General features: G+C 47.9%; 1 protein-coding gene across 2 annotated transcripts in view; it reads left to right on the forward strand.

Moving 5' to 3' along the window:
• The window catches only part of LOC119379177 (probable JmjC domain-containing histone demethylation protein 2C), a 230,472-nt gene that overhangs the window by 48,017 nt on the left and 157,083 nt on the right, over nt 1-25,372 (forward strand). For both annotated transcript variants that reach the window (XM_037648384.2, XM_037648386.2), the window contains exon 2: nt 15,478-15,618. In XM_037648384.2, the coding sequence (XP_037504312.1) occupies nt 15,478-15,618 (141 nt within the window). The remainder of the gene's footprint in view (nt 1-15,477; nt 15,619-25,372) is intronic.

Genomic DNA, 25,372 nt, shown 5'->3' on the forward strand with positions numbered 1-25,372 from the left:
TCAAGTTTTATATGTAAATATATCGGCGCTAAAACGTGGGTTGCATCAACCACCACCATATATATATATATATATATATATATATATATATATATATATATATATATATATATATATATATATATTACTGCCATCCCTCGTCATGTGGTTGGGTGCACTTTCGCTGAGGTGTACGGAAGGACGGTCTCCAGATGTTCACCGTATACTCGCATTATTCATGCCTTAAAAAAGTTCCGCTATGGCGTGGTTTGTGAGCGTTTCTCTTTCTCGTTATCGAACTTGTACTATGGCCATGACGTTCGTTCCGTCCCGTCAGCTGCCACATTTGTCTGTTATAGGCAAATCTGTCTAATATAGGAAGGACTCAGGGTGTTGAAGATGAGAAGGCGAAGGTCAACTTATATCGGAGCGCAGGGATGTAACGGTACATAAATTACTTCAGAATTCGCTCGGCTTAGTGGCATTCCAGCGTAAGCCCGTATCAGAATAACGTAATATCCTCGAGCGATACCCGCCATTGATAACATCACTCGCGGCTCGGCGAAACAATGTGTGTGGAACAGTGCGTGGAACCCCTCGTCAGCGATAAGCTCAGTCTACGATAACAAAGAAGGGTGCTGATAATCCAGCGTGATATGTCTCTTATTGCATCCACACAATGCGAACAGCCCAACCTCAAAAGCATCATTGCATCATTGATAACGCACCTTTCCCACAAGTGATAAGTTCCATGGCGAAAATGTGACAAAGCGTAGCTTTTTTTTTTTTCTCGAATGGAAACTTGCGCGGCTGTATTGATTGTATCCCGTGTGAAGCTTTTGGCAAAAAGCCTTAACTGAATGCGTCGCCTGTATAAGCAAAAACTACGCCTTCTATATATGAAGCGCGCATTTTATGGCCAGTTGATGAATACTGCAGTCATGGAGCTGTGTTCATCGAAGGGACAGAAGAAACACGAGTCTCGGTGTCAGTGCATTTTTGGGGCGTTTGTTGTTTAATTGTGGAGCACCTGCTTTCTTCTCAATGCGGTCTCGAATAAGCTAATCCTTGTCTGCTGTTGGGACTGGCCTGCTGCTATAGCCGACCAGCGGGTAGCGATGTGCTGAGCGGAGATGTCGAACGGCAGGCCCATGGACGTCAGGAGGAGAGAGCCGAGGCAGAGAGCGACTCGTGAGGAAGAAACTTTACCGATCTTGATAGCCGACAGAAAAATGTGCTCGGCACATTTTGTTTGTGAAGCTGCTCCAAATTTGGAACTTAGTGCTCCAAAACTGAGTTTTTTTCCGTAACCTGCTCCAGAAGCAAGATTTTCCTGCTCCAAATCCTATTTTGACAGTTGCACCCCTGCAAGGGGGGAAATGCATTCTTGAAATGTTCCAACAATTTGTGACAGCACAGAATGCAAACCCGAGGCACCGCACTGTAAAAGTACTTAGAAATCGTGCGCATATGTCAACCCTCTCAGAATTTGGGTTACTGGGAACTACTGAAGCAGGATTCCGTAGTGAAAAAAATAGCGGGAGGGGAGGGGGGCGCTTGCTCGGAATTTTACGAAGCGTAAAAAAAATTAGATCTCTCCCTTTTATGGCCTTCCCGCAAACACAAACTACAGAAGTTACCGCCTAAAATATCAGACCAGTCTTTCCACGCACTAACACTTTCAAAAAACAGCGGCATGATTGGGCATTGGAATTCACGTATAGATAAAACAATAAATGTCAAACAGCAAAGAATGAAAACACATAAAGGTTTTACGATTATTTAAAGGGCAGAACACTATGCTGTTTGAAGCTAGATCCAGGATGACAGAGATCGAGGTTCTAAGGAGGGTAAAGCTTGCCGATAACGACAATACCTGCTTAGCGTGTAGAGAACAACGCATATTAGCACAGTTCGCAGTATCCGGCCAGTGGTGAATGACAAGGCACAACCCTGACCGGAGGAAACGTGTAGATTTTAAGGCTATCGATTTCTTTCGGGATCAATGATTAACACGAAAAGTGGTTCCTAAAAATCGGGAACAGGCGCAATGAAAAGTTGGCAATCTTGATGGCATCCGCCATGATTCCGTTTCGGAGGCGATTCTCTATCCATCGAATAAGTATAAATCCGTGTTTACGCAGAGTGCTGCGCAGAGCAGCTCGGTCCTTTATGCAGTGATCACGTATGGTGTCGGCAGTTTTCGCTAAATTCGTTGGCGATACTTTCGACAGCCGATCCACCAGAGCCACGTGGACTGGTTCGTCCCCCCTCGGCCACGCTGAACGCAACGTGTATCGTCGGCCGGGGAAACGCGGGCGGAAAAGGCGGCTTACAAGATGCGCGTCATCGTGTGCGACGAGCGGCTTGTTCCGGCATGGCTGTGGGCGAAACGGGGCCACGTCTGTCGCCAGGAAGCTTCGGTCCGTGAAAGGCTGCCCGATGCGCGTGCCGCCGCGGCGTGACATGCGCGCGCTTCGCTGCACGGCCAAGAGGGAAGCCACGACGCACTCCGCCCCTCGCGCTCTATAAAAAGCAACGCTCGAAAGTGGGCTGCAGCCAGGTGTGCGCGAAAAAGTTTCGCGCGCTTTCGTAACCGCCTCTTTTCCTCGTGGCTCTTTTCCTGGCATTAGCGGTTGCCGCTTGCGTCACGTGGTTATAATGCGGGTTTAGTGATACTAGTGGCATACAGAGTTCGCTGTTTACTACAACAGACCCAGTTGGTTGCAAACTGCGTGATCTTCGTTGAGTGCTTTATGTAACGATGACAGCAATAGCAAATCAAGAGTACCAGCGTGCCAAAACGACGATATCATTAGGAGGAGGGACGCCGTACTGGTAGGATTAATATTGACCACCATGTGCTTTTAACGCGCACATAAGTAGACGATCGGTATTGCATCTTTCCCCCATCGAAATGCGGCCGGCATCGAACCCGCAACCTCAGCAGTGCGACGCCATTTAAGTTTGCGGTAACCGCATTGTCTGTAGTTCGATATTCCATAGTCATGTTGCCGCATTAACCTTGTTTTTGTCTAATGGTTTCGATCATGTGATGTCTGCTGACATTAGCACTTGCGTTCCTCTCTTGAGGTGCTTCAAATCATCACATTGTCTTGTCACAACACTTCGCAAACAACGCTCGGAGGAAGGCTTGTGGCAAGCGGGCGACGTACAATGTGCGCAGTAGCAGTGAGCAAGCAAAGAACGCTGATAAAATGCTCTGTAAACCACGCGAAATTCACGCATATCGAGTGTACATGTATTGGAGAAGTACAGGCAAGCGCATCATCTTATCGCGGCATGTTGGGAAGCTTTGCTATTCAAACATTAGCGATTTCCTTACAGCACTTACAAAATTGTGCTTGCATTTCTGGGTCCCGCTCCATCTTTCACTACTTTTGAGCATACTATCTGTGACGCTTTAAGCTCTCAAATCGCTACCGCTCCAGCTGTGTTACAAGTCAGAAATTCAACAAAAACGCCCAAGTTTATTGTGAGTGTGGTACTCAGACGGCCAACTGAGGTGGTTAAAGTTAATCCGCCCGCGGTCTGTGTAATTAACCCCCGACTTCGTGACGTAAAACATGCATTTCATATGTATCGTAGGACTCGGTAAATCAATTTCTTTGTTTCCGTCGGATGGGGAATGCAGCCTAATTAATAGATGCAAAACTATGTACTTTCTGTTACAGTATAAGGATATGATCTATATATGCTTTTAGCTGGGTGAACCTTGCGGCGTTGTCCAGCAATATACGGGATTGGTAGCGCGATGGTCACATTTCTTCTGTTCCCTGCACTGGAGTCGCATGCCCGATCATCCAACGTCGTCCTAGCGGCGAGTTTGGCGTTGCGCTTTGCGTCCTGCATGGAAGCCTTGCCGCCGAATGTAGGTGAATCCAACATCATGTGAGCGCGCCATCGGGATCGCAGTTTCCTGTCTCCGTTGCCGTGGGAACAAGCACGTTTGGTTCGTGACTGAACAGTACGCGCGCCGTCGCGCCCGGAAAGACGACTCCGGCGGCGAGAATGTGCCTGGCGAACACGAGCGCATCTTCGCCGCGACGAGACTGACGTCAGCCGCAGAGTTTGGTTCGCGTTACACGACGGAAAGATCGTGCGAGCAGAGGAAGAAGGCAAACCTGTTCGTCCGACGTGACTTTGGCCCGCCGTCTCGAGCGGCTGCAGGATGCATCGGATACCTTCGGCAGCAGTCACGTTATCCCGTGCCTTTGAAGGCGCCGCGATGGCGGCGTCTCCTCCCGTGCTTCCGTTGTCCTTGGCTGGACCGCACGTCTTGCTGCACCCGTCGCTTTACGCCTGTGCGCCGGAGAAAGGAGCCTAATGTCGAGAAAACAATCGGACATCAGGAATTTCGCGAGAATGGTCGACTGCAGTCCAGTCGAGTATTTGCTAGTGGCCCGGCCCGCACATCATTGTCAATTCATCCCGTATATATATATATATATATATATATATATATATATATATATATATATATATATATATATATATATATTAATTTTCTTCGTAAGTATGTTCATGAGCTGCATAGGCATGACTGGTCTCGAGCATTCTTTTGTGTAAGGCACCTTATGAGGTCAGCATGTGTTGAAAAATAATCGTGGAAGACAACCTTTCTATGTATATTTCAGAATCGGCGTCCAGATTTCAGTCATGCTAGAGATCGGCAATTGATGTTTCTCGGATCCTCACTCCATACCCCCTTCAGAAATGACCCATATGTTAGATATGGGAAAGACCTTCTCTCAAATGGCAATGTTAGCTGACATCTTGCTCACGCCCCGGCCCTTGCGGGACTGCATTTAGTGACTGCGGCCCTCAGGTTTAGGTTGAGATTCCCATAGTATAGTCGGTGGCTCTCCCGGCGTTCGCCTTTCAATCAAAAGATTCCCAACATCCAGAACACCCTTTGGGACTGGAACTCTCAAATATAACGCTACGCGATAAGCGAATGAGACACTTTTCGGACCTATACTGTCACCGTGTTAGCTCCCCCTCAAAACATCATTGCGCAGTATCCCGACTGAAAATCGAACCCCGTTTCGTCTATGCCGCAGGATATGGTTTTCAAACCCGCACTGTGCGGCCATATTCGTGGCTTTTGCATCGTCCACACAACCCCGCGCGTATGTGCTCGCCCAATCCGTCTCAATCATGTGCCCGTCTATTTGAGTCTGGGTTTTCTTTCCTGTAAACATGGCGGACCTCGTCCGTCACACGCTTCGCAGAAAGACTGTAGCGATTCATCATACCTCGAATGCGCCCCTCCGAGTTGATGCATGTATACGTTCCCTGCCGCCACCGCTTGGAAAGCTCAGGGCTCATGCGGCTGGTGGCCGACTGCCTTGGGTACATCATTAACCCAATCGAGTTGTAGACGAACCTGCTATCGACGCGTCATTTCTTTCTTTCTTTTAACGCTCTTTCTCTCGGACTGATGAGTCATTTCCGACTGCTTGAAGGAGTAACAGTGAGTATCGTTTTCCTTCTACTCGCGTATTCTGAACGAATTGATGCATTCTCTGCAGTTTATTACATCATACTAAAAAAAAAACAAAAAAGTGCATGCCCAGCAGCTAAATGAATACGTTCAGATTGTTCTACATTTTAGGCGCTGACAGCCATCCACACTGTTAGCAAATGAAGAGCCTTTTTGCTAAAAACTCTGCAGCTTGTCAACGTTCATTTCACCGTGGTTGCTGTTTCAAAACGGACTACACACCCTACACCCTATCGGCACACAAAGCCACCTGTACTCTCAGCCACTAAATACACTGCGCAGGCAAACAGCGCATGGAAGGCAAAGCCGTATTCTCGCACTTCTTGGTTTCCCCATCTCGTATAATGTAGCGATAAATCGCAAATATAATAAAGAAAACGTGAAATGCGTACTTGAATATCCTGCATTTATGGCATTTACGGTATAAAACAATTTTAACCTTCCTCCTGTGTACCGTATAAGTAAATCACACTTTTGCTATTTGTAGCGCATTAGGTTGTATCAGCTGCGCGAAACAATGGCACCATACATTTTCATTTATTCAAGATTTCCTGCAGCCACGTTTATGTAAATTTTCGTTCAGCCATTTATAATTATGCGTATTTTAACGCTAACCGTTTTCAAGATGAAGCGACGTGGCCTGCATGCCAAGCGTAATCCCGTCTCGCAGAATAGTTTGCTTAATTTGCAGCCCGTTGCTTGGCGATCGGTCACGGATGGTATGAGAGGGCTGTACGTATTATGCAATGAGTGCGGCGCAGTATGAAACCGGACATCCACGAGACCTCTCGGAGTTTCAGTCCAAGTCAAGTGACTCGAAAGCATGCTCAGCACGTTCCACGTGAGGAGGCCGATCGCATCTGTAAATCGAGAAGTGATGACGCCAATAAGTTCCTCGGTGTGGACGTTCTAAGCAACAACATCTAGCCACCGGGCGATTTCGGACTCGCGTGTGTGTAATTCGGTTTTGTTGCGTCTCTCGACGATAACCTACAACCGTTGCATGCAATGCTCATAGCTGAGCGGCCAAGCTTTTCCTCCGCCGAGCGCATCGCCTCGTCTAGGCACCGCATGCCAGGGCCGTCTCAGCGCGTGCTCGCGGGGCTCCCTTGCCCACCACCGTCTGCGAGGCCACGCCGAGAGGAGGAACAAAAATGCGTGGCGTGTCCGCCGGGAAGGCCCCGTTTTTCCGCGCACCGTGGCTGGAGCAATTAAGCCGCTGGCGCTTGTTTTCTCCGCCGGCCTCTACACGTGCACGAGCACGCGCGAAGGACGCTAGCTGCCGCAACTTTTACGTTTCGGTGTTGCGCGTGCGCCAGCTGACGGCGCGAAGTACACAAGTGGTGTTTTCATATATCCGCCGGCGTTTTCGCTTTGGGACGTTTCATCGCTACGATGCCCCTATTCGAACTTTCGGGCTTTTGCGTACGGTAGTAGTACAAACGCGCAGTGATTCAGTAAGGGCGCCAGGTTTCGTCAGTCGTCTTATGTGCCTGAAGAGCATGCACACGCACGCACGCGCCATTTCTTGACGTAGCGCACTCCTGACGTATGGTCCTTGAAGCTGGCTGGACACGACGCTGTCCGGTCGAGTGACGACGTAGAAATTCGAGTTCAAAAAGTTCGCGCGTGCAGCATCGCGGTGCATGAACGTGGCGTGTTCTACGAACAAAGTAAGCAAGCCTCTCTCCCGCGTGCTTCTTCGCGCTATTTTTCTTTCTCCGTAGTAGTAGTTCTGGTTCAGCGACCGCGTGTTAATCGACAAGCGCTTGCGACATCCATTTAAAGGTATGCCTCGGTCATTCGCTGACCGCGACAATGTACCATTCATTTCCATAATTCAGTTTTTTTATACTTGACGCGTGCGTCGCGTATCGCAGACGTGTAGAAGCCCGGCTATTTAGGTTACGGAACTATTTTCTGTTCGGTGCAGCTGTCCATGCGTACAGTGAATCGCTGCCTGTGCCGCCCCCAATTTTTTCTTTTTCATATTCCCCTCGCGTGAAGTTTTCTGCAGTAGCGTCACTCAATTCATATGCAGTGTTGCAGGTGTTGGTTACGCCACATGTTTTCTGTTTGACGTCATACGTCTTGTTTCAGTTCTCGTTTTCCTCCGCTGCTTGGATAGGCGCAGCGGGCTGCGTCAGCTCGAGCTTGACTTGTTCGTATCACACTGGGCATATCTTCGTTTCGTACAGTGATCGAGGGCAGGAAGTCGAGCAGAAAACGAAAAAGGAAGCGACTGGTATTGCTCGTTATTTTTCTTGCATTTTAGCAGAATGCAAATGACAACGCATTTCGATGGAGGCGAAATTCTAGAGGTCTGTGTACTTAAGATTTAGGTGCATGTTAGGTGGCTGGAATTTCTGGAGCCGCGCTACGGCGTCTCTCATAATCATATCGTGGTTTTGGGAAGTAAAGTCCCAATATTATTATTTTTATAAATATTATAAAATAGTTCTCAAGTCATGATTAGAATAGAGTACTGAAGCGTGCGAAAATTCCAGAACGCAGCCAGGTTTCGCGCAATGACCAGACGTAGTGCTCGCGCAGGTGCACATTCAAGCAGCGCCCGGTCTTCCCATTGCAGTATACGAGTACCTTGTAGCAGGAAAGACGATTACAGTATACAACATCGACAATTGTCATAGTAGTTAGCGTGATTAACACTTTTTTTTTTTTCAAAGCATCGGCGTCATTTTCGCTCAGGCGCGAAGCCATCGAACATGAATTCCTTTATCGCATAGCCATGCAGCCTGCGGCATGTCGTAACCCGTGGCCCATCCATTAGACAAGCTTTCAGCCGTTCCTCTCCGATTAGGTATCCCCGAGACTTCCCTGACTAGCTTTTTCTTGCGCGATTTCTTCCGTATTCTTTCACAGTGGATGCATAAGCAGCTCGTTACGCTGACGTCCTTGGCGTCGCGCGCGTCTGTGTGTGGCAATCCTAAGCGCGGAGCCGCGCTGCGGTGTTCGTCGTTGACCAATGAGACGTTCTGGTTTCTGGGTCATTAACCGCGCGTGGTCCGGGCCGTGGTGGGGCCCGTCGCCCAAGGTGGGTTGTATGGCGTCGCAGCCGGAATGCGGCACCCTGGGGCGCCCAGTTATTGATTGGCCGCCCGCGCTGATGAAGTGCGGGGTCATTGCTCTTTAGGCGCGCCGGTCGATGGCGTCCTCGCTTCCCCCGTTGCAACCCCCCGCCCACTCTACGAGGGGCGCTCGAGCGTGGCTCGGCGACCCCGAAATCGACGGCGCGGTAGCAGTGGCCGAGAGGGGTGTGCGGGGGGACCCACTTTCGCTGGCGGTAACCGTGTTATGTCAGCGCTTGCTTCCGGGCGGATGTCTTCCTACGCTGCCTTCCTCGTTCTATTTTCTGCGTCCGAGTCGCTGACGGGGCGGGCTCTGCGTGCAGGGGGGGAAGCGGGCCGACTACTCGCCTGCTCCCAGAGCCTTGAACGCGGGGTTCTCCCAAGGTTGTCGCGCGCGCATTGTGGGAGCACAGTTGTCGGCGGTTCAGGGACCCCAAGCCATTCAGGCCAGAGGGGTTCGCTGCTGCCTGGTGCCAGGGAAAGTCCAGAGAAAGCAGGAGAAAAAAAAAATAACGAAATGAAAAAAGAAAAGTTTTAGGTTTGAAGCAGTCACAAAATCCAGCTCGTTTTTTATTATTCGTTCTTTTTTTTTTCCTTTTTCGTCGTCCATGAATGCCCCTGTTCGTCTTCACTGACGGAATTTGTGCCCTTGCCACTGGCGGCTTCAGAGGGGTTATGGTTCCCTCCTTTCTCCCCTCCTGCGCTGTTGTGCTAGCCATATCCCACTTCTTCCAGTAACTCGGCTTGCGCCTATTTCTGTTGATGTGCTAAATAGTGTATGAATGACAAAAGGATCGTATCAATCATGCTAACTATAAATGAATCCTTCGTGGCATTATGCGCGCGGCGTGTGCTTCGGAAGTACAACAAGACTTCTCAGCGGATGTTTCAAGTGGAACTAAGGGGTAGTGATTGGCCGTAACTTGTTTCCGCAATATATCGTGTTCAGCCAGTAACGCTAGCGGCTTTCTTGCGAAGTTGTTTTTATCTGAGTTCTTTTGTTTTAGTATGTGGCGTCTGCAACTGCTGTCAACTTATGTGATGGTATGAACGAACATGCATTGAATTCATGGGTAATAACAGTACGTGCTCATACTTTCAGAAGCCTGGTTGTCCGACAATTGATAAAAGATAAATGCGGAAAGGCGCCATTAATGCTTGGTGAAAATGAATCCATTTGTCGAAATGCTTTGCACTCTCGTTGTATTTTTGTCTATCTGTATTGGAAGACGTACAGGGAGTTTCACATGCTGTCACAGATTGTTTGGACAGGAATCCCTCGAATCCATTCGCTTGGCACGCGGCTTGCGTAGATGAGACACCGCTGCAGTCTTCTCGAGGGCCTGTGTGTCGAGCCCACGCAACATCCTGCGATATTCGCAGTTCCGTGCAGCAGTTGACGCAGGTTCTCGATGAACTTTCGCAGTTTTGGATTCGCCTTTTTTGTCGCCGAGACACTGCGTGGTCAATTCCTGGAGACGTGCTGGTCTTGGGCCGCTACAACTTTCGCCGTGCTGCGCCGCACAACTTGGCAGCGCAGGGATGTGCGCACTCGGCCCGACTCGTAACTGTCGCGAACAGCAGCTTGCAAGCGGTTGTTGCCATGGCAGCGTCTCTTTCTCGGCCCTGTTCATCGGTCAGCGGGCGGCGTCTTCTCGTATGCCGCTAATGGACGCAGCCCTTCGGGATGAAAGGCCCTGATTGATTCTCTTGGCCGCCCTTCAAGGACAGGGTGCCTCCACTCCCAAGGGGAACCTCTTTCTCGGTCACGCTGCCGGCGGTTTCTTTTTATCGTGACTATTATCATTTCTTATGCTCACGGAATTGTGACGTCTCGGCTTCGCTGCCGCATGCAAATGTATGATCCACTGCTGTCTGGTTGGCCCTGTCTCGTGTCGGAAAGCGGCTTCGGTCACTTTTCTCTCGTCGTTTCTTTTCATGCTGAATGGGTCGCTTCTCGCCCGATCGCCGAAGCTATAAGCAGCCCTGCGCTTCTTCAGTACTTATGCGCTGAATTCTGATGGCTACCCGATAGTTCAGGCGTCCGCTTTGTCCACAGTGTCTGCAGCTGGCAATGATCCCTGCCCTTAACCCTTGAGAGGACCCCTTATATCTATGGGCCCAGCCAACTATGACGCCGCATGCTAAAATGTGTAAAACACAAAGATGCTTCTATGAGAGCAGCTAGACTGATTTGAATGACGTGCCAAGCAGAAGCTTCTTAGAGTCTGTGGTTCGGCTCTCGATTTCCGGTTCTATTTGCTATCACTCTAACGAACCTCTGCGTGCCAATAATAACCAAACTGAAATTGTGTTTAGTGGTACGCGCAATGTCGATAGCGTATAACTAACTTACGCAGCCACACAACAAGACTTTCTGACCGTTGTCAGGGTTCACCGTCATGAGATCAACTTTCGGTATACGGACTACTTTCGTTTATGTTAGATCTAGGCTGTTGACGTACATTGCGCCAAAGGACACCTGCATAGGAGAAATCATTGCTTCTTAACTGAACTAGCCGAGCGCGTTTTGCTTTTCAGCGACTCCCAACAGATAAAAAAAATATGTCCAGTCGGCCAGTGTTTAAGTATTCTTTGCATTTTGCTTTGAAATTGTATATTCGCATGACGTCTATTTGTCATGCGAATTCACCACCACTTGCACATGTGGTGGTGAAGTTAGTGTATTGAACATTGATTTGAAATAAATGAAAAAGTGAACGAGGCTGCATTCACTACAGGAAAGCGGTGAACTGTGTGTGCCATTTTTATTCTCGATTGTCTTCGTTTGTTCTGTGTATATACCCGCTGTCGCAGTGATGACCATAGCCGACAATGACCCTGGCTGCTTTTCTTTTTTTTCTCATGGATAAACTGTGTATGTGGAATGTCCAATCAACTAGACCCCCCTCCAAACACATAACCAGTGACACCGGGAAAAGCAACGCGAGTGCATGGCTTACGAGCAACGACGGCCACGACAGCGTTATCGACCCACGAGGCCTGCGTGACGCATCATATAGTGTCGCTGTCGCCAAGGGCTCAACCAGCTGTATTGTTGAAACACGAATAGACACTTGAGATCATGTTTGTTGGTTACTTGCGCGCATGTGTATATAAAGCGCCAACTCGCGGTGACGATCTTCGAGCCAGAGTCGTCAGTTGTGTTCACCGTCCAGCAGCCATGAAGCTTCAATTTTTACAAGGCAGCGAATGGCTTGTCTGAACGCGAGAATTCCGAGCTATCATGCGCTGAGATAAAAGATAATAAAACGCGCAATTACGTTGTGCAGAGACAACATAGTGCACATTGCTTCCAATACAGTGAAATTTATTCTTAAATTAGTTATAATTATCTAACTCGATAAGCACTGTCCTACTTGTCACAGGGTCACTGAGACATATGTATTGTTAGGATACTTCTAACTGCGGTATCTTTAGTAACGTACGAATTGCCTGCTAATCTTACCAGCTGATAAAGCCCTTAAAGACTCAAAATAACGTGTGACAGCCATATTTCTCCTTCCATCCCCTTGGTTCTTTAATTCTGACTGCTTCACAGTGAGCCTGTTAGAAGGCGCCACTTTCTGGTGCGCGTTGCGGTGTAGCCATGCGGTATTCTGTTTTTTCAATATTTTTCGGGCTGGTTCTTTTTTTTCTTTTGTAAGCTGGTAATAATTAGACACAGTACGTTGCTAGACGCCTCTTAAAAGTGCCTAAAAAATTCATCCTTCACCTTTTCATAGTAAGGTTAGGACTTATCGTAGTAGATATTTAATCATAAATAATTAATTAAACGTCAATAAAGAACAAATTACTGGTGGATGCCCCACTGCACTGGAAACAATAAGTACTAGGTTTTCTTTTGTGTAACGTAGCCCTCTCCCTTTTTTTTTTAAATCTCGGTGCATGATATACTTGGGACAATAGCATGTATCGTGGCAGTACCTAGGGCGGTGCACCATCACTTTCTGAAATCGCGGCAACTTTCCGCCAAATGAAGCACCAGAGGCCATGTCGCCTGATGCTAAAACAAGCTAAACATGAAACACCCCGTCGTCGTGTCACGCCAGGCACCTAAATGCTATAGGAACACGGAGCGGCAGCAGATGTAGTTGATGCCGTCAGTTTTGCATTCGCTGTTTTTACGCCTTTGTTGCATTCATCGCCGGCTGATTTTTTAATGTGTGTGTGTGTGTGTGTGTGTGTGTGTGTGTGTGTGTGTGTGTGTGTGTGTGTGTGTGTGTGTGTGTGTGTGTGTGTGTGTGTGTGTGTGTGTGTGTGTGTGTGTGTGTGTGTGTGTGTGTGTGTGTGTGTGTGTGTGTACTGCCTCTGTGCGCTCTTTTTGGCTGCGCCGTTTGTACTTAAGCTCGGTATTCCTGGTACGGGCGTGGCACGTACGAAGCCCACGCAAGGATAATGTCTAATCAAAAAGAAGCCCCGAATAATGTCCGGACCCAACACAGCTGTTGGCGTTTCCGCTTTAGGAATATCGGCTACTCAGCTTCGTCTGAAGAGTACGCAAAGAAAAAGAAATGTATACGACTGTGTTGAAAATTTACAGCGCACGTCCATGCACAGGAAACAAAACGATAGCACAGTGTATACGCCGCTCAGGTCTCTTAGCGCTGCGGCAAGTTCGGCAGAGTTCATTTACAGCTAGAAGTGCTCTTGAAGGCTTTGGTTCGGAAGCTGTCAGGGGACGTTCGCATTTATGCTTTCGAGTTCTTATTCCCTCGAACGAAAGTTATCATATACGTATATACGACCAAAACTCAGATCTGTCAAGCTGTCAGAGCTTTCGTCAGTAATCGCATCACGTCCATATGGATACTCTTTGTAAGGTTACCTTCCCGACTAATTTCAAACTAATTTTAACGCTGCGTATTTAATGCATGTGTCTAATAGGCAAAGGAGCGCGGTTAATGTACGGATCTCATATTAGTCAAAATGTACCGTATGACGAGTGTACACTTGGAAAGGGCGCTGGAAGCGCTTGCTTTCTACAACGCTCAACTGCGCAAAGTGCTGTCCTCGAAAGCTTCGTTTCTTGACTATATACTTCGTGACCGATTACAGAACGAAGCCCAACATGCAGAAAGTGATTGCACTATACCTGGCGGCCACGAGTCTTTTCCGATGCGTGCCACAAGTGCCGACAAGGGTTAGGTTCAGAGGTTCGAGTCGTGAACTTAGTTTTCATCTAAGCGAACTGATCTTCTATCGCACTCTTAGAAAAAAGGCTGGCATATTCACTAACTAAATGCTAACCGCTTACTTGTCACAAAAAACACTAGCCTCTTAGTAAATGAAGGTAGTAAAATGCAGGTTAGTGAAATTCTATTGGCCTGGTTAGTAAGTGGATAGTACTAGCTCGAATGGTTAGTCCGTTACTAAATTGTTAGTAACCGTACTAGCAACGTAGTAACCGTACACATTCTAGTGGACTACAATTGCCCAAATAGAGGTCTACGCTTATTTCGTTTATATGTGCGTGTGCAATGCCATATCAAGTTGATTCTACTGAAAAAGCATACATAAGGCGGAATAAAAAAAAAAACGAAATGGCACGACATTCTTCACTTACACTAATTAATAACCGCTAATTACTTCAAGTAATCACCATGGTAAGTACACATCACAGGAACGTACCCAGAGGCATGGACGGACCACAAACGAGAACACACACTCAAGCACACACAGAATATCAAGAGACTACTTTGGAAGAGCACTGTTATGATCGGACTTCACGGCTTGGCGCCGCTGGATCGTCAGAATGGTATGGCGACATCAGCCCTGCTTTCTTCGACCTCAACGTTCCCCGAAACGCTACCAAACGACATGTAAAATAAACGTTACTGTTATCAGCTCCGGCTCCTGAGCTCTACTTCTCCCCGAGACCTGGCTGCTCCGCGGTCCTTTGGGCAGACCCCCGATCACATCAGCACACACTGTACCGGTTAGCAGCCATATAATTTAGAGAAATATCGATGATTTTAGCCGGTATCTTGTATCCCACTGTTTGCGCATATGTACGTCATCACGCAGCACTAAACTATTATTCTGTACATAATCTAGAAAATTGAAGTTTTGTCTAATTTTTGCATAATACTATCGCAATTACGGCATAGCACCTGGCAACATAGCTATCTTAGTAGTTGTATATAGTTCAAGGTACTAAGAAAGGCGCCCTCGTTAGTAACGGCAAAACTTACTAGCTTTACATAGCTGCTGCCTAGTAAAGGGATGCCGCTAAGGTAGTAAAATACGCTCGAAACTAGTAAATGCACGCCTGTACTGTTTACTAACCTTTTTTCTAAGAGTGCAAGGCAATTGCAGTGTATGAATTGTGTAGCTGCGTGCGTAAGAATATTCTCGGCGCGTACAGAGATCCGCGTGGCACGTCACTCGTTTGCCTCTCACACACGTTCGCCCTCAAAGGGCCATGATTTAGGTGCGTTTTGTTCGACAATGTCCAGTAGATTCACACCGTGACGCAAAAGGAGGGAGAAACTTATCGCAAGTTATTTGTACTGATGCTCAATATCAGTGACGCGATAAAATTGAGACAATGCGCTTTAAAAGCTCAGCGTGTTAATTTTGCAGTTATGTGACGCACACCGATGTTCGCCTGAGTTTCGGTAAGTATTTATGTATTTGGGCGCGAAGGAAGGGAGCACTAAGCGTCAAAAAGAGCAACTCGAGTGGCGACGCTCGATTCATACGCACACCAAACATTCTCTTTTTGCGCTTCTCGTTTCGTTTGTTTCTGTAGGATCGTGCTTATGAGAACATACTGAACATTTCCGTTGCAAGAGCTGAGCTTTGACCTATGCGACAGCGAGTACGCATCACATGACAGCACCCATTTGCTCCTCGCAGGTTCTGGTAGAGTTTGACAACGCCGACTGGAAGCGACGCGAGTGGATTCGTGTGTACGAGGACCCCTTCGCGGCGTTTCTCGTGGAGGAGACTCTGACGTGGCATGTGCGCAACTCCGATGAACCGCCCAGCCCCGCACTGGTAAGTGGCCTCTTGTGCTGCGACTGCAGATGCGCGGCGGATGACGCTGGTTCGGCATCCGTGCCCGCCTCATCACGGCCGTGACGGCTTACAGATTTATTAAAACCCAGTCTGCCACTTGGAGTTCGCTGTGCGCGATGGACAGTTTCAATAATATGCCGCTGATTTGTGTTGTACCTGTTTTTTTTTTTTTTTTTTCTGGCCTTTCTCTCCCTTCTATGCGTGAGGATAGAGTGTATATTAAAGGTTTGTACCGTCTTCTTTATCCTTCCCGTTTTCGTTTTGTTTAGAAGCTTTGTTGTATTGGTTTCCAGTGTCGCAGTTGATTTCACCGTTCAAATTGTTGCGGCCCTGGATGTACCTGATCGGGATGAAGATTATACAGCTCGGTCTGTAACAGACGCCTTAGCAAGCCACTGACATTTTACTTGTTTACCGCCTGGTTATATATGCGTATTTCTTTCGTTTTGCGCGGCTAATAGACGACGCCTTACGTCGCCGTCTGGGCTGAAGCAGTTCGTTTTATTATTTTATGTAGTTTATGTACTTCATCAGGATCAGTATAAAGCAGACGCCAGAGCTTATGTGGTCGTTAAAGAGGTAAGTGGTGTTGAAATATCGGTTTGTAACCTGGCACACGATGTACGTAGACGTTTATATAGTTATGGCAAGCGGTCGCCGCGGTTGCCTATATAGTGGTTATGGTGCTCGACTGCTGACCCGCAGGTCGCGGGATCGAATCTCGGCCGCGGCGCCCGCATTTCGATGGAAGCGAAATTCTAGAGGCCCGTGTGCTTATACTTAGGTGCACGTTAAAGGACCCCATGTGGTCGAAATTTCCGGAGTTCTGGAGCCCTCCACTAGGGTGTCCCTCATAATAATATCGTGGTTATCGCACGTAAAACCCAAACAATTATTATTCTCCATGTCTAGCACTTTTAGTACCGGTATTTTGGTACAGCATAGAAGGAGACAGCACTGCTTGACTCGGCACGGAATGCTTATCTCGCAAGCCTGGGTTGCAGCCCATCAGCGCTATTTTGTTACTCTCGCGTACACTGAGTTTGCGTAGCGGGAAACATTGGCCGCACGATGACGCAATTCCGAGTCTCGTAATCTCGCCAGTGAACGTTGTCGAAAGCGGTTCCCCGAAGCGACATGATGTGGACAGGGAACGTGCGATGTTCCTTACCACTGGCTCCTCGTGCTCTGGTCTTGCGACCAATATCAAGACCGCGCAAAAGGGCACGCGCTGCTATAAAGTAGACGAAGGGGTGGTCAAGCGTCACGTCAGAGCTTGACCACGGATCGGGCGCCTTCAAATAATAGTGTTTTTCACTTGTTGACCTCATCTGCAATGGAGCAAGCGCATATCAATCCCAACCTGCCAACGGGGCTTAAAGGAGTACTGACACAACAATGAGGCATCGCAAAGGGATTTTTTCTTTCTTACTTGGAATGCAGTGTTAACGCTCTCCACACAGGGGAGACAGGAAGCGCGCATAAGATATTTGAGTTAGATTTTAACGTTTTCGTCGTCCAGCATTCGCTGGACGACGAAAATGGACATTCGCTGTCAGGGTCGCTGGACGCCAATTCGCTCCTCGTTCTTTACGTGCACCACTTACAAGTGACGGCAAGCTACAGAGTGCTGCAAGTACGTCAAGAGTCCCAGGTCCTCACGTGACTTAGACGTACGTCAAACTATGTTTACACGTCATTCTGATACCGCCCCCTCGATAAGTGTTTTTTTTTTTCTTTTAGGTTATGTATTAAAAATATATTCAATCCGCTCCGAGGTGCCACGATACTCTTTGTAGGGTTCTCGGCATTGGTTTTATTTAAAGGGACACTAAAGAGCAAAACGATTTTTCTCGCATTGGCAAAGTAGACTTCCACGATACCAAAAACACCACGCTTGCTGCGAGAGGACGCGCAAAAACAAAATACAGGTGGCGACGCCACCTTGGAATTCGCGCACCATTTGCCGTGACGTCACATATTTTTGACGGCGCCTGCTTGGGCCTACGTAGTTCCTAATCGGTTAAATCGAAGTACATTGTCCTCTGAGGGGGCCAGAGACTTGACATAACGAGTTTGTGGAAATTTTGTCGAGCCAGTGGCGCCAAAATACGTTAAATGCTCTTTGAAATCTTTTACGTCACGAATTACAAAGTTCGGCGCGAAATTTAAAAATGAAACTTTGAACTTGGTTTTCTCCTCTAATAATAAACCTGTGGTGGTGAAATAAACTACACAAGAGTTCTCCGAGCACACTTTATCAATCTAAACCAATTCATTGTTTCTCTTTAGTGTCCCTTTAACCCTTTGGTGGACACAATGAGGCAACAAATGTGCTAAAAACATTTTTCGTGAGGTATTGGTCACTTCTTGTTTCCAAGAAAGCCAATCCGAAAGTCTAGAAGTGTTTTATTGCGAAGAAAAAAGTGGGACCCATATGGTCGCACTGTCCACTTAGGCCACTTTCATCTTGTGGGACTCGTATGTCCCGCTGTCCACTTGAGACAGCTTACATTTTCTGGTGCGAAACAGTTTGCACTTAGCCGAACGTTACGCACAATGAACATGCACTTCGTGCGGACTTCTTTTTTTATATTTGAGCACCAGCGGCGCCGCCGTGCCACTCAAGTTCGGGTTGTGAGCGTTTTCGGAGAACCGATGCTCATTCCGAACACCAGTCATCGCGTCATCACTGTTGTTAATAATTCTCTGGGAATCTCCAGAATAGCTAAAGTGGTTCCTCAGCAGTGAGACGCCTCTTAGTCTTTAGAAAAAAAAAATAATAACTGGGGCAACTACGCAGTAGTGGATCTTCTTTTTTTTTTTGTCCGTTTCTCTCTATCTTTCTTTATCTCTTTATCTCTCTCTCTGTACTCGTTCTCTCGCCCATCAGAGTTGTTGCATCCCACGTAGAACAAATCGGCGAACGTGTTCTGGGAGCGGAGCGGAAGATGAACGAGAGGACGAAGAGGGCGCGTTCCGGTTAATGATGCTGATAGTTTTCTTGCTTGGCCAGACGGCATAACGAAAAGCTTAACAATTTCGCTGTAAAACGATGCAATCAGTACGGAGCCCCCACGCTATCGCTATGTACGTTAAGCCTAACATGGAGCACATGAATCGCACTGTTTTTCGTAAAACACGTACAGTTTATATATTCGTGCTTAAACATTACAAAAAGCAGCTGACAGTTTTTGCTAAGCGGTTACTGTAGTGCAAGAAAGACTAGATTTATTCGCCCGACATCTTTGTCTTGGTCTAAATTAGGCCACAAAAACACAAAAAAGAAAAAAGAAAAAGTTGTTGCGTCCATCCACCTAGCGGATATGTCACGAAACTGCTTAAATAATGTTGTACTATGCTCGATAGATAGAGATAGTGGCTTGGATGTGGTAGCGCGAGCTCTCTTAAGGGGCTACAGCGCCGAAAACGAGGACTAAAAAGTGGGCTGTCCCGCTGTCCGACAAAGGGTTAAAGGAACACTGCGAACATTTCTAAAATTCGTGTCAGTACTCCTTTAGATACATGCTCCGCGTGTGCACTTGTCACACAAACCGCTTTCGAAAATATGGCGCCCAACTTTCACTCTGTAAGTTTCCGTGGCAACTAAGATCGGTGTGTTTCCAGAGCGGTCACATTGTTGAGTACCGAGTTCGCGTGAAGATTGAAGTGATGTGTTCATCCCGTCCTGTTTTCGCGCGAATCTGTGCCTCGGCGATGGAGCAAGTGAAGCGAGTTGACCCGACAGGACTATATATAGGGGGGAAAAACTGAAGTACTCGAGTTGTACATACAAAGCAAAGACAGCCAAAGTTAACACTCGCACACGCTGTCTTCTTTAACATTGCGCATGCGTTGTGTCTGTCATGCGCTGTGTCTGTCGCTTCCCTTGCGTTCTGGTATGCGCGACTGTTTTGAAATCGTTTCTCAACGAACACGAAACGCGATTGGCTCAGCGATTAGTTTCTAGGAAAGGATAATCAGTGCTCGACGTATGAGAATGTTCCCAGCTATATATACTCGCGGCTAATTTAACTGAAATACGCTACGTATACGCAGCATCGCAAGGGCATCGAAAAGCTAAATAGTGCGAAAACTACTCGCGCCCCCGAATACTCAGAGGTGCCTATACTATTGTGCAGCTGAAGCGCATGTGTTTTCCTATACTTCGATGTGATCATTTTTCTTGCTTGTAGTGACTGCTTTTGAAAACAACCACTGTTTCATTGGAAACAGCAAAAAAAAAAAAAAATGAAAAGTCTGTGTTGACATTTGCGAAAACCGACATGCCTTCAGTGACGCTTCATGTTCTGCACACATTAAACAGCGACTATCCTGGCTGGCAGATAAGCATTTCCGCACAAAAGAAAAATTGCGTAGACGTTGCCAGAAATACGTTTCACAGGTTTGTGTTTGTCAAAACAGCTAGATTATGTTCGTTCACTCTGAAGCAAACGCATGCGAGTCTATTTTTGTCCCACGAGGAAAGAAAAAAATAAAATGAAAGCTGGCGAGCTTTAAACCGAGCACCCACAAGTTTAGTTCGATTAATAGAGTACGTAATCTTACAACCGTATTTACTGAGTCCGCATTGAAACAAACATCAAGTTCTGTTTTAAACGTCAGGGCCGTCATATATGTGGCATTGTATACATGGCAGTCGCGGTGGTTGATGTATTCGTTTTTCGACGAAAGCAGAGGCTGTATAGACGAAGCATGTCGCATTAAGAAAACGTGCGTGCGTCAGCTTCATGATAGATGGTTTATTTCGTTAGAACACGAGTAGTGCACATCTGGCCTTAGTTTCTGTAACATTTTATTTTATTTTATATAGTGACTAAATGGCAACTACTGAACCCCCTCGCTTGCTGCGCCTGCGCTCTATCGATGACTTTATTTTATTTTTTTAGATGCTTGGCATGCTTCAAAAAGCAATTCGTCGGCGAGTAGTTAATCGTTTTTCCAGCGGTCGCCAGTGTGCTGCTGTTATCCAATGTCACGATCTAAAAGTACTCATGATGAATTACAATTAACTGTTGCCCGCCTCACCATTCTGCTCCGCGCATTGAGAAGCGGCTCTTTAGGCGGTGAAGCCTCGCTGAGTGACCTTGAGTTACTAAGTTTAGTGCCTGCGTCCAAATTAAAAAAAAAAAAAAAAAAAACAAATTATTTGCGAGAGACGGTAACCATGTCAGTTCTGTAATATGCTGTTGGTGTGTCTGAAGCGGGAATTTTACGCATATTACGCGCATCGTGCTACATTACATTAGTTTTCTGAATGGGACTTCCAATAATTGCGCCTTTACGGCCGTAGTTCCGCTTAAACTGTATTTTTTATAAGAAACGCTAAGAAATTGCGCTGCGTTTTTTAAGCGCTCTATCAACTGACAAGGCCGACATGATATAGCAGTTTTGTTCAGCGTCCATTTATTTCTTTCCTCGCTTCGATTCTGACCTAAGCTGCTCCCCGCCTATGGCTATATGCCGCGGGCCGGTCCGGAGCGTTGACTGATATGAGTGGGATATATCCGACCTAAACTATTCGCTATATCGTACCAACCCGGAATTGTTGTATGCATGTATCTGTCGCGTGGTTATCATTTCTTCAAAAGATTGTTTTTCCTACGAGATATTTGCCGATTTAAGTGAATTCCCGGCTGTAACCATCCACTCATTTGTCTCGCGTTGATTATTTGATAAGTCACTTCTCGCCTCTGACACGCGGCGCGGCGTGCCAGGATTACCGTATCGTCCACTTCCGTCACACTTCCATTTGCAGATCTCAAGCAAAGAGCGAGCTATCTTTTATGACCGATATTCTCTAACGCACTAGCTTGTCACAATTGTGGAAAACAATGGCTCTAAAAAAATCTGTAGACTTCAGCCATAGTTTCCTACAAAAAGAAGTTACGACAAGGAACTCATGCACTATTGCCCGCCGTATACTTAGCAGTTAAGCTGTTGTACGTATAGCTTCGATTTCCAGCCACGGCGGCCGCATTTCGATACGCCGCGTTCCAGTCATCGTTTGCACGGCGCTTGTGTTTCTTGTTCCGAAAACGTTCTCTCACCATCCCCAGCTCTCTCGCCCGAATTCGCAGCTTGTGATGGCACTATTGAGCGGCGAGAAAGTTGATTCACGAGTGTCTTGTCGGCTGCTGTCAAGGGGTGGTGTCCATATGGCGGAATTCACTGGAAGAATACCTGCTGCACACATTCGTGCGTCAATACGTCACGTATAGAGAGGTTGGCGAAGACATGCCTGACGTTATTATTAATTCGAGCGGCGGCGGTACTGCTGGGTTAGCGTGGCATGAAAGGCCGCTGGAAAGGAGGTCCGCCCGCGCGAGAGAGCCGCGCGTGGGGTCAGTGGCCGGGCCCGCTTGCTGCGTGCCCGGATGAGTCACCTCGTGCCAGGTGCTGCGTCCCAGACGGCGCACTGCTGCGCGCAGCAAGGTGCTCGGGCCACGGCGCCGCCTCCGTACCTGGCCGGGGTGTGGTCGCAGGGGCCGAGGTAACCACGATGTATGCGCGCAACCGATGCGTTTGGCGAGAATTTCCAGGGCACGATGTAGTGCAATACGCTGCTCGGCTTTGCTTTCGCACTCGTGTCCACATGACTGCCGGGAATTAATGATAGGTTCTCGAGTTCTGGTTCCGAGACCCCACCGCGTGGAAACACACGTCGTCAGTCCTGTGCAGTCAGTCCACTTTCCTGCTGGCCTTTTTGTTCGCGTTAATGTGCAGGTAAATGAGCGCGATCTTTGATGCATACGGGATATCTGAAAGCTTGCGATCGCTAAAACAATTACACTACGTGGAGGATGGCCAGATGAGGATCGCCGTTTAGCTTGTTTGTACAAATGCATTTGAGAAAATGAGCATGTTAACTCAGCGCGGAGCTGTAGGTAGGTTCGCAACCAGCAATGATGAACCTGCAGTGTACGTTGATGCTGGCTGTTGCTGGGATATCGAACCGCCAGAAGTCTCACAGGCGTTCGATATTGAATCCTTGGCCGGGGTCATGCCGGAACGATTCCACTTATGTTCCTTATCGCGCTTTGTCAGACGCCCGAGCGTACAGATATCCGCCGAATTTGCTGAACATATCGTAAGTGGCGCGAAGCTAGGAACATGAAAAAGGGCCGGAGGAAAGAGACAGAAGAGCGCCAAACTACCAACTGTTTATTGCCAGCGCAGGCTGAAAAACAGGTAAACTTCCACACATGCGCAGTGGAGTGGGAGAGTTACCCCAAACATGACATCACGTGAGCAGTTCATTAAAGAAGGACAACTCAGACTGAAAGAGAACAATGGATGTGTCACTGACACAAGCGGACCCTTTACTTCTAATATGATACGCCTCTAGTAATTCCCTTGCTGTCTGATCTCTGCTTTTGCCGATAATCCTAGCTTGCGCAAAACGTGGCACACACGAGCATGACCTGACATGCGCGGGAAGGTGCGCACCATCACTCTTACCTATGCTGTTGGCATGCTCCCTGAGGCGGTCGTTGATACACCGACCCGTTTGACCGATGTAGGTCTTGCCACAGCTCAGGGGAATTTCATATACAACCCCTTCGGCACAACGCCTGAATGGTTTTACGTGCCTCTTTTGGCACCCTTGCTCCTTAGCACGAGAGATTCGTCGGCACAAGTGCGCCAGTTTATTCGGAGCGGAAAACACAACAGGGATCGCGAACCTGGCGGCCACCTTCTTGAGGTTGTGGCTCAACTTGTGCAAGTACGGCACCACCTGTGGTTTGACGCGCTCCTGTTCTCTCGAGTGCTCTTCCTGAGTGCTGAAGTTCAACCACAGCGTCAAATCACAGGTGGTGCCGTACTTGCACAAGTTGAGCCACAACCTCAAGAAGGTGGCCGCCAGGTTCGCGATCCCTGTTGTGTTTTCCGCTCCGAATAAACTGGCGCACTTGTGCCGACGAATCTCTCGTGCTAAGGAGCAAGGGTGCCAAAAGAGGCACGTAAAACCATTCAGGCGTTGTGCCGAAGGGGTTGTATATGAAATTCCCCTGAGCTGTGGCAAGACCTACATCGGTCAAACGGGTCGGTGTATCAACGACCGCCTCAGGGAGCATGCCAACAGCATAGGTAAGAGTGATGGTGCGCACCTTCCCGCGCATGTCAGGTCATGCTCGTGTGTGCCACGTTTTGCGCAAGCTAGGATTATCGGCAAAAGCAGAGATCAGACAGCAAGGGAATTACTAGAGGCGTATCATATTAGAAGTAAAGGGTCCGCTTGTGTCAGTGACACATCCATTGTTCTCTTTCAGTCTGAGTTGTCCTTCTTTAATGAACTGCTCACGTGATGTCATGTTTGGGGTAACTCTCCCACTCCACTGCGCATGTGTGGAAGTTTACCTGTTTTTCAGCCTGCGCTGGCAATAAACAGTTGGTAGTTTGGCGCTCTTCTGTCTCTTTCCTCCGGCCCTTTTTCATGTTCCTAGCTTCGCGCCACTTACGATATGTTCAGCAAACTAAGGCACCAACTCGCCCAAAAACAAGTTCTTTTAGATATCCGCCGAAGTTTTACGCTCTCTCGTGAGCGGTAGATAAGAGAATAGAGCAAATGCAATGCTTCAATTATACCAGCCCTCGCTTGCGTCGGATTAACTCGTAAATACGAACTTTCATACCGCTTATAGCGATCGAAAGCTAGAACGGACGCCTCGCTTCGGGCTTACGCAATAGCTCGATGGAGCCAATTTAGCGGTCAAACCAAGGACAGTGACATCTACGTGGCGCGTGGTTGGGGCTACATTGCATTTTCCGGAAATCCGGAAAACTGGCTGCCGAGTGAGTGAGGGTTTCGCAAGTCGTTTAATTAATAACGAATTAGAGACAGCACAATTACTCGCAACTTCTCAGCATGGAAAGGCCCAAATTGACCTCGTTTACGTACGTTGCTTTATATCTTGCAGAGTCGCGTCGTCTGACATACGCCGCACTTTACCCGCGTTTGCGTATTTTACGTGCCGAAGGCATGAGTGCGTGCAGCTGATAAGCGAGTCCTTGAGCGAGAGCAAGCATGTTAGCTCTGGCGCAGTTTCAAGCGGCGTCGCGTTGACGGAGACGTAGTGGCCGAAGGGGGCGTACGCGGCTCCGAACCTCGCCTGGCGTGTTTGAGAATAGTGCTTGTATCCGCTGTATGATAAGATACGTGAGTCACACGTAGTTTTGCTGATATCGGGCGGGATAACGTGCTTATCTTTGGGACAAGCGTGCGCAGTTTACTGCTGCTGCTATCATTGGAACGATTCATTCTGTCTCGCCTAATGCGAGGTGAACACCTTTCTGACATTATTGCCCGAAGCCCGCCGTTATGATAGCTGCTGCTTAGGAAAACAATAATAAAGGGGAGGGGGATATTTGCCGTCACGCCTGGCCGTGCGTCCAAGTTGAATGAGCGCTGGAACGCGGTCGTTTCGGCATTTCTGTGCACAACTGTGCCCCTCGCTCCTGACTGCTTTTAGAAGGACTTGCTGCTCGCCTTCCGAATCTTGCGCTCGTAATGGTGGCACTGCCTCCATGTGTTCGCATGGCAGCAAAAAAAAAAAAAAAAAAAAGAGACCGTTTGATTCCGCCAAGCAACGTAGTATTCTGCGAAAGCACAAACTTGTCAACGGTCATATACGACCAAGGTCATTCCAAGGTCAATTTTCGGGCGGGCCATATGTCCTAGATATTCCCAATACCGGTGCGTTGCCGTTCA

The sequence above is a fragment of the Rhipicephalus sanguineus genome, chromosome 1 (assembly GCF_013339695.2).
Source record: "Rhipicephalus sanguineus isolate Rsan-2018 chromosome 1, BIME_Rsan_1.4, whole genome shotgun sequence".
NCBI classification, from domain to species: Eukaryota; Metazoa; Arthropoda; class Arachnida; order Ixodida; family Ixodidae; genus Rhipicephalus; species Rhipicephalus sanguineus.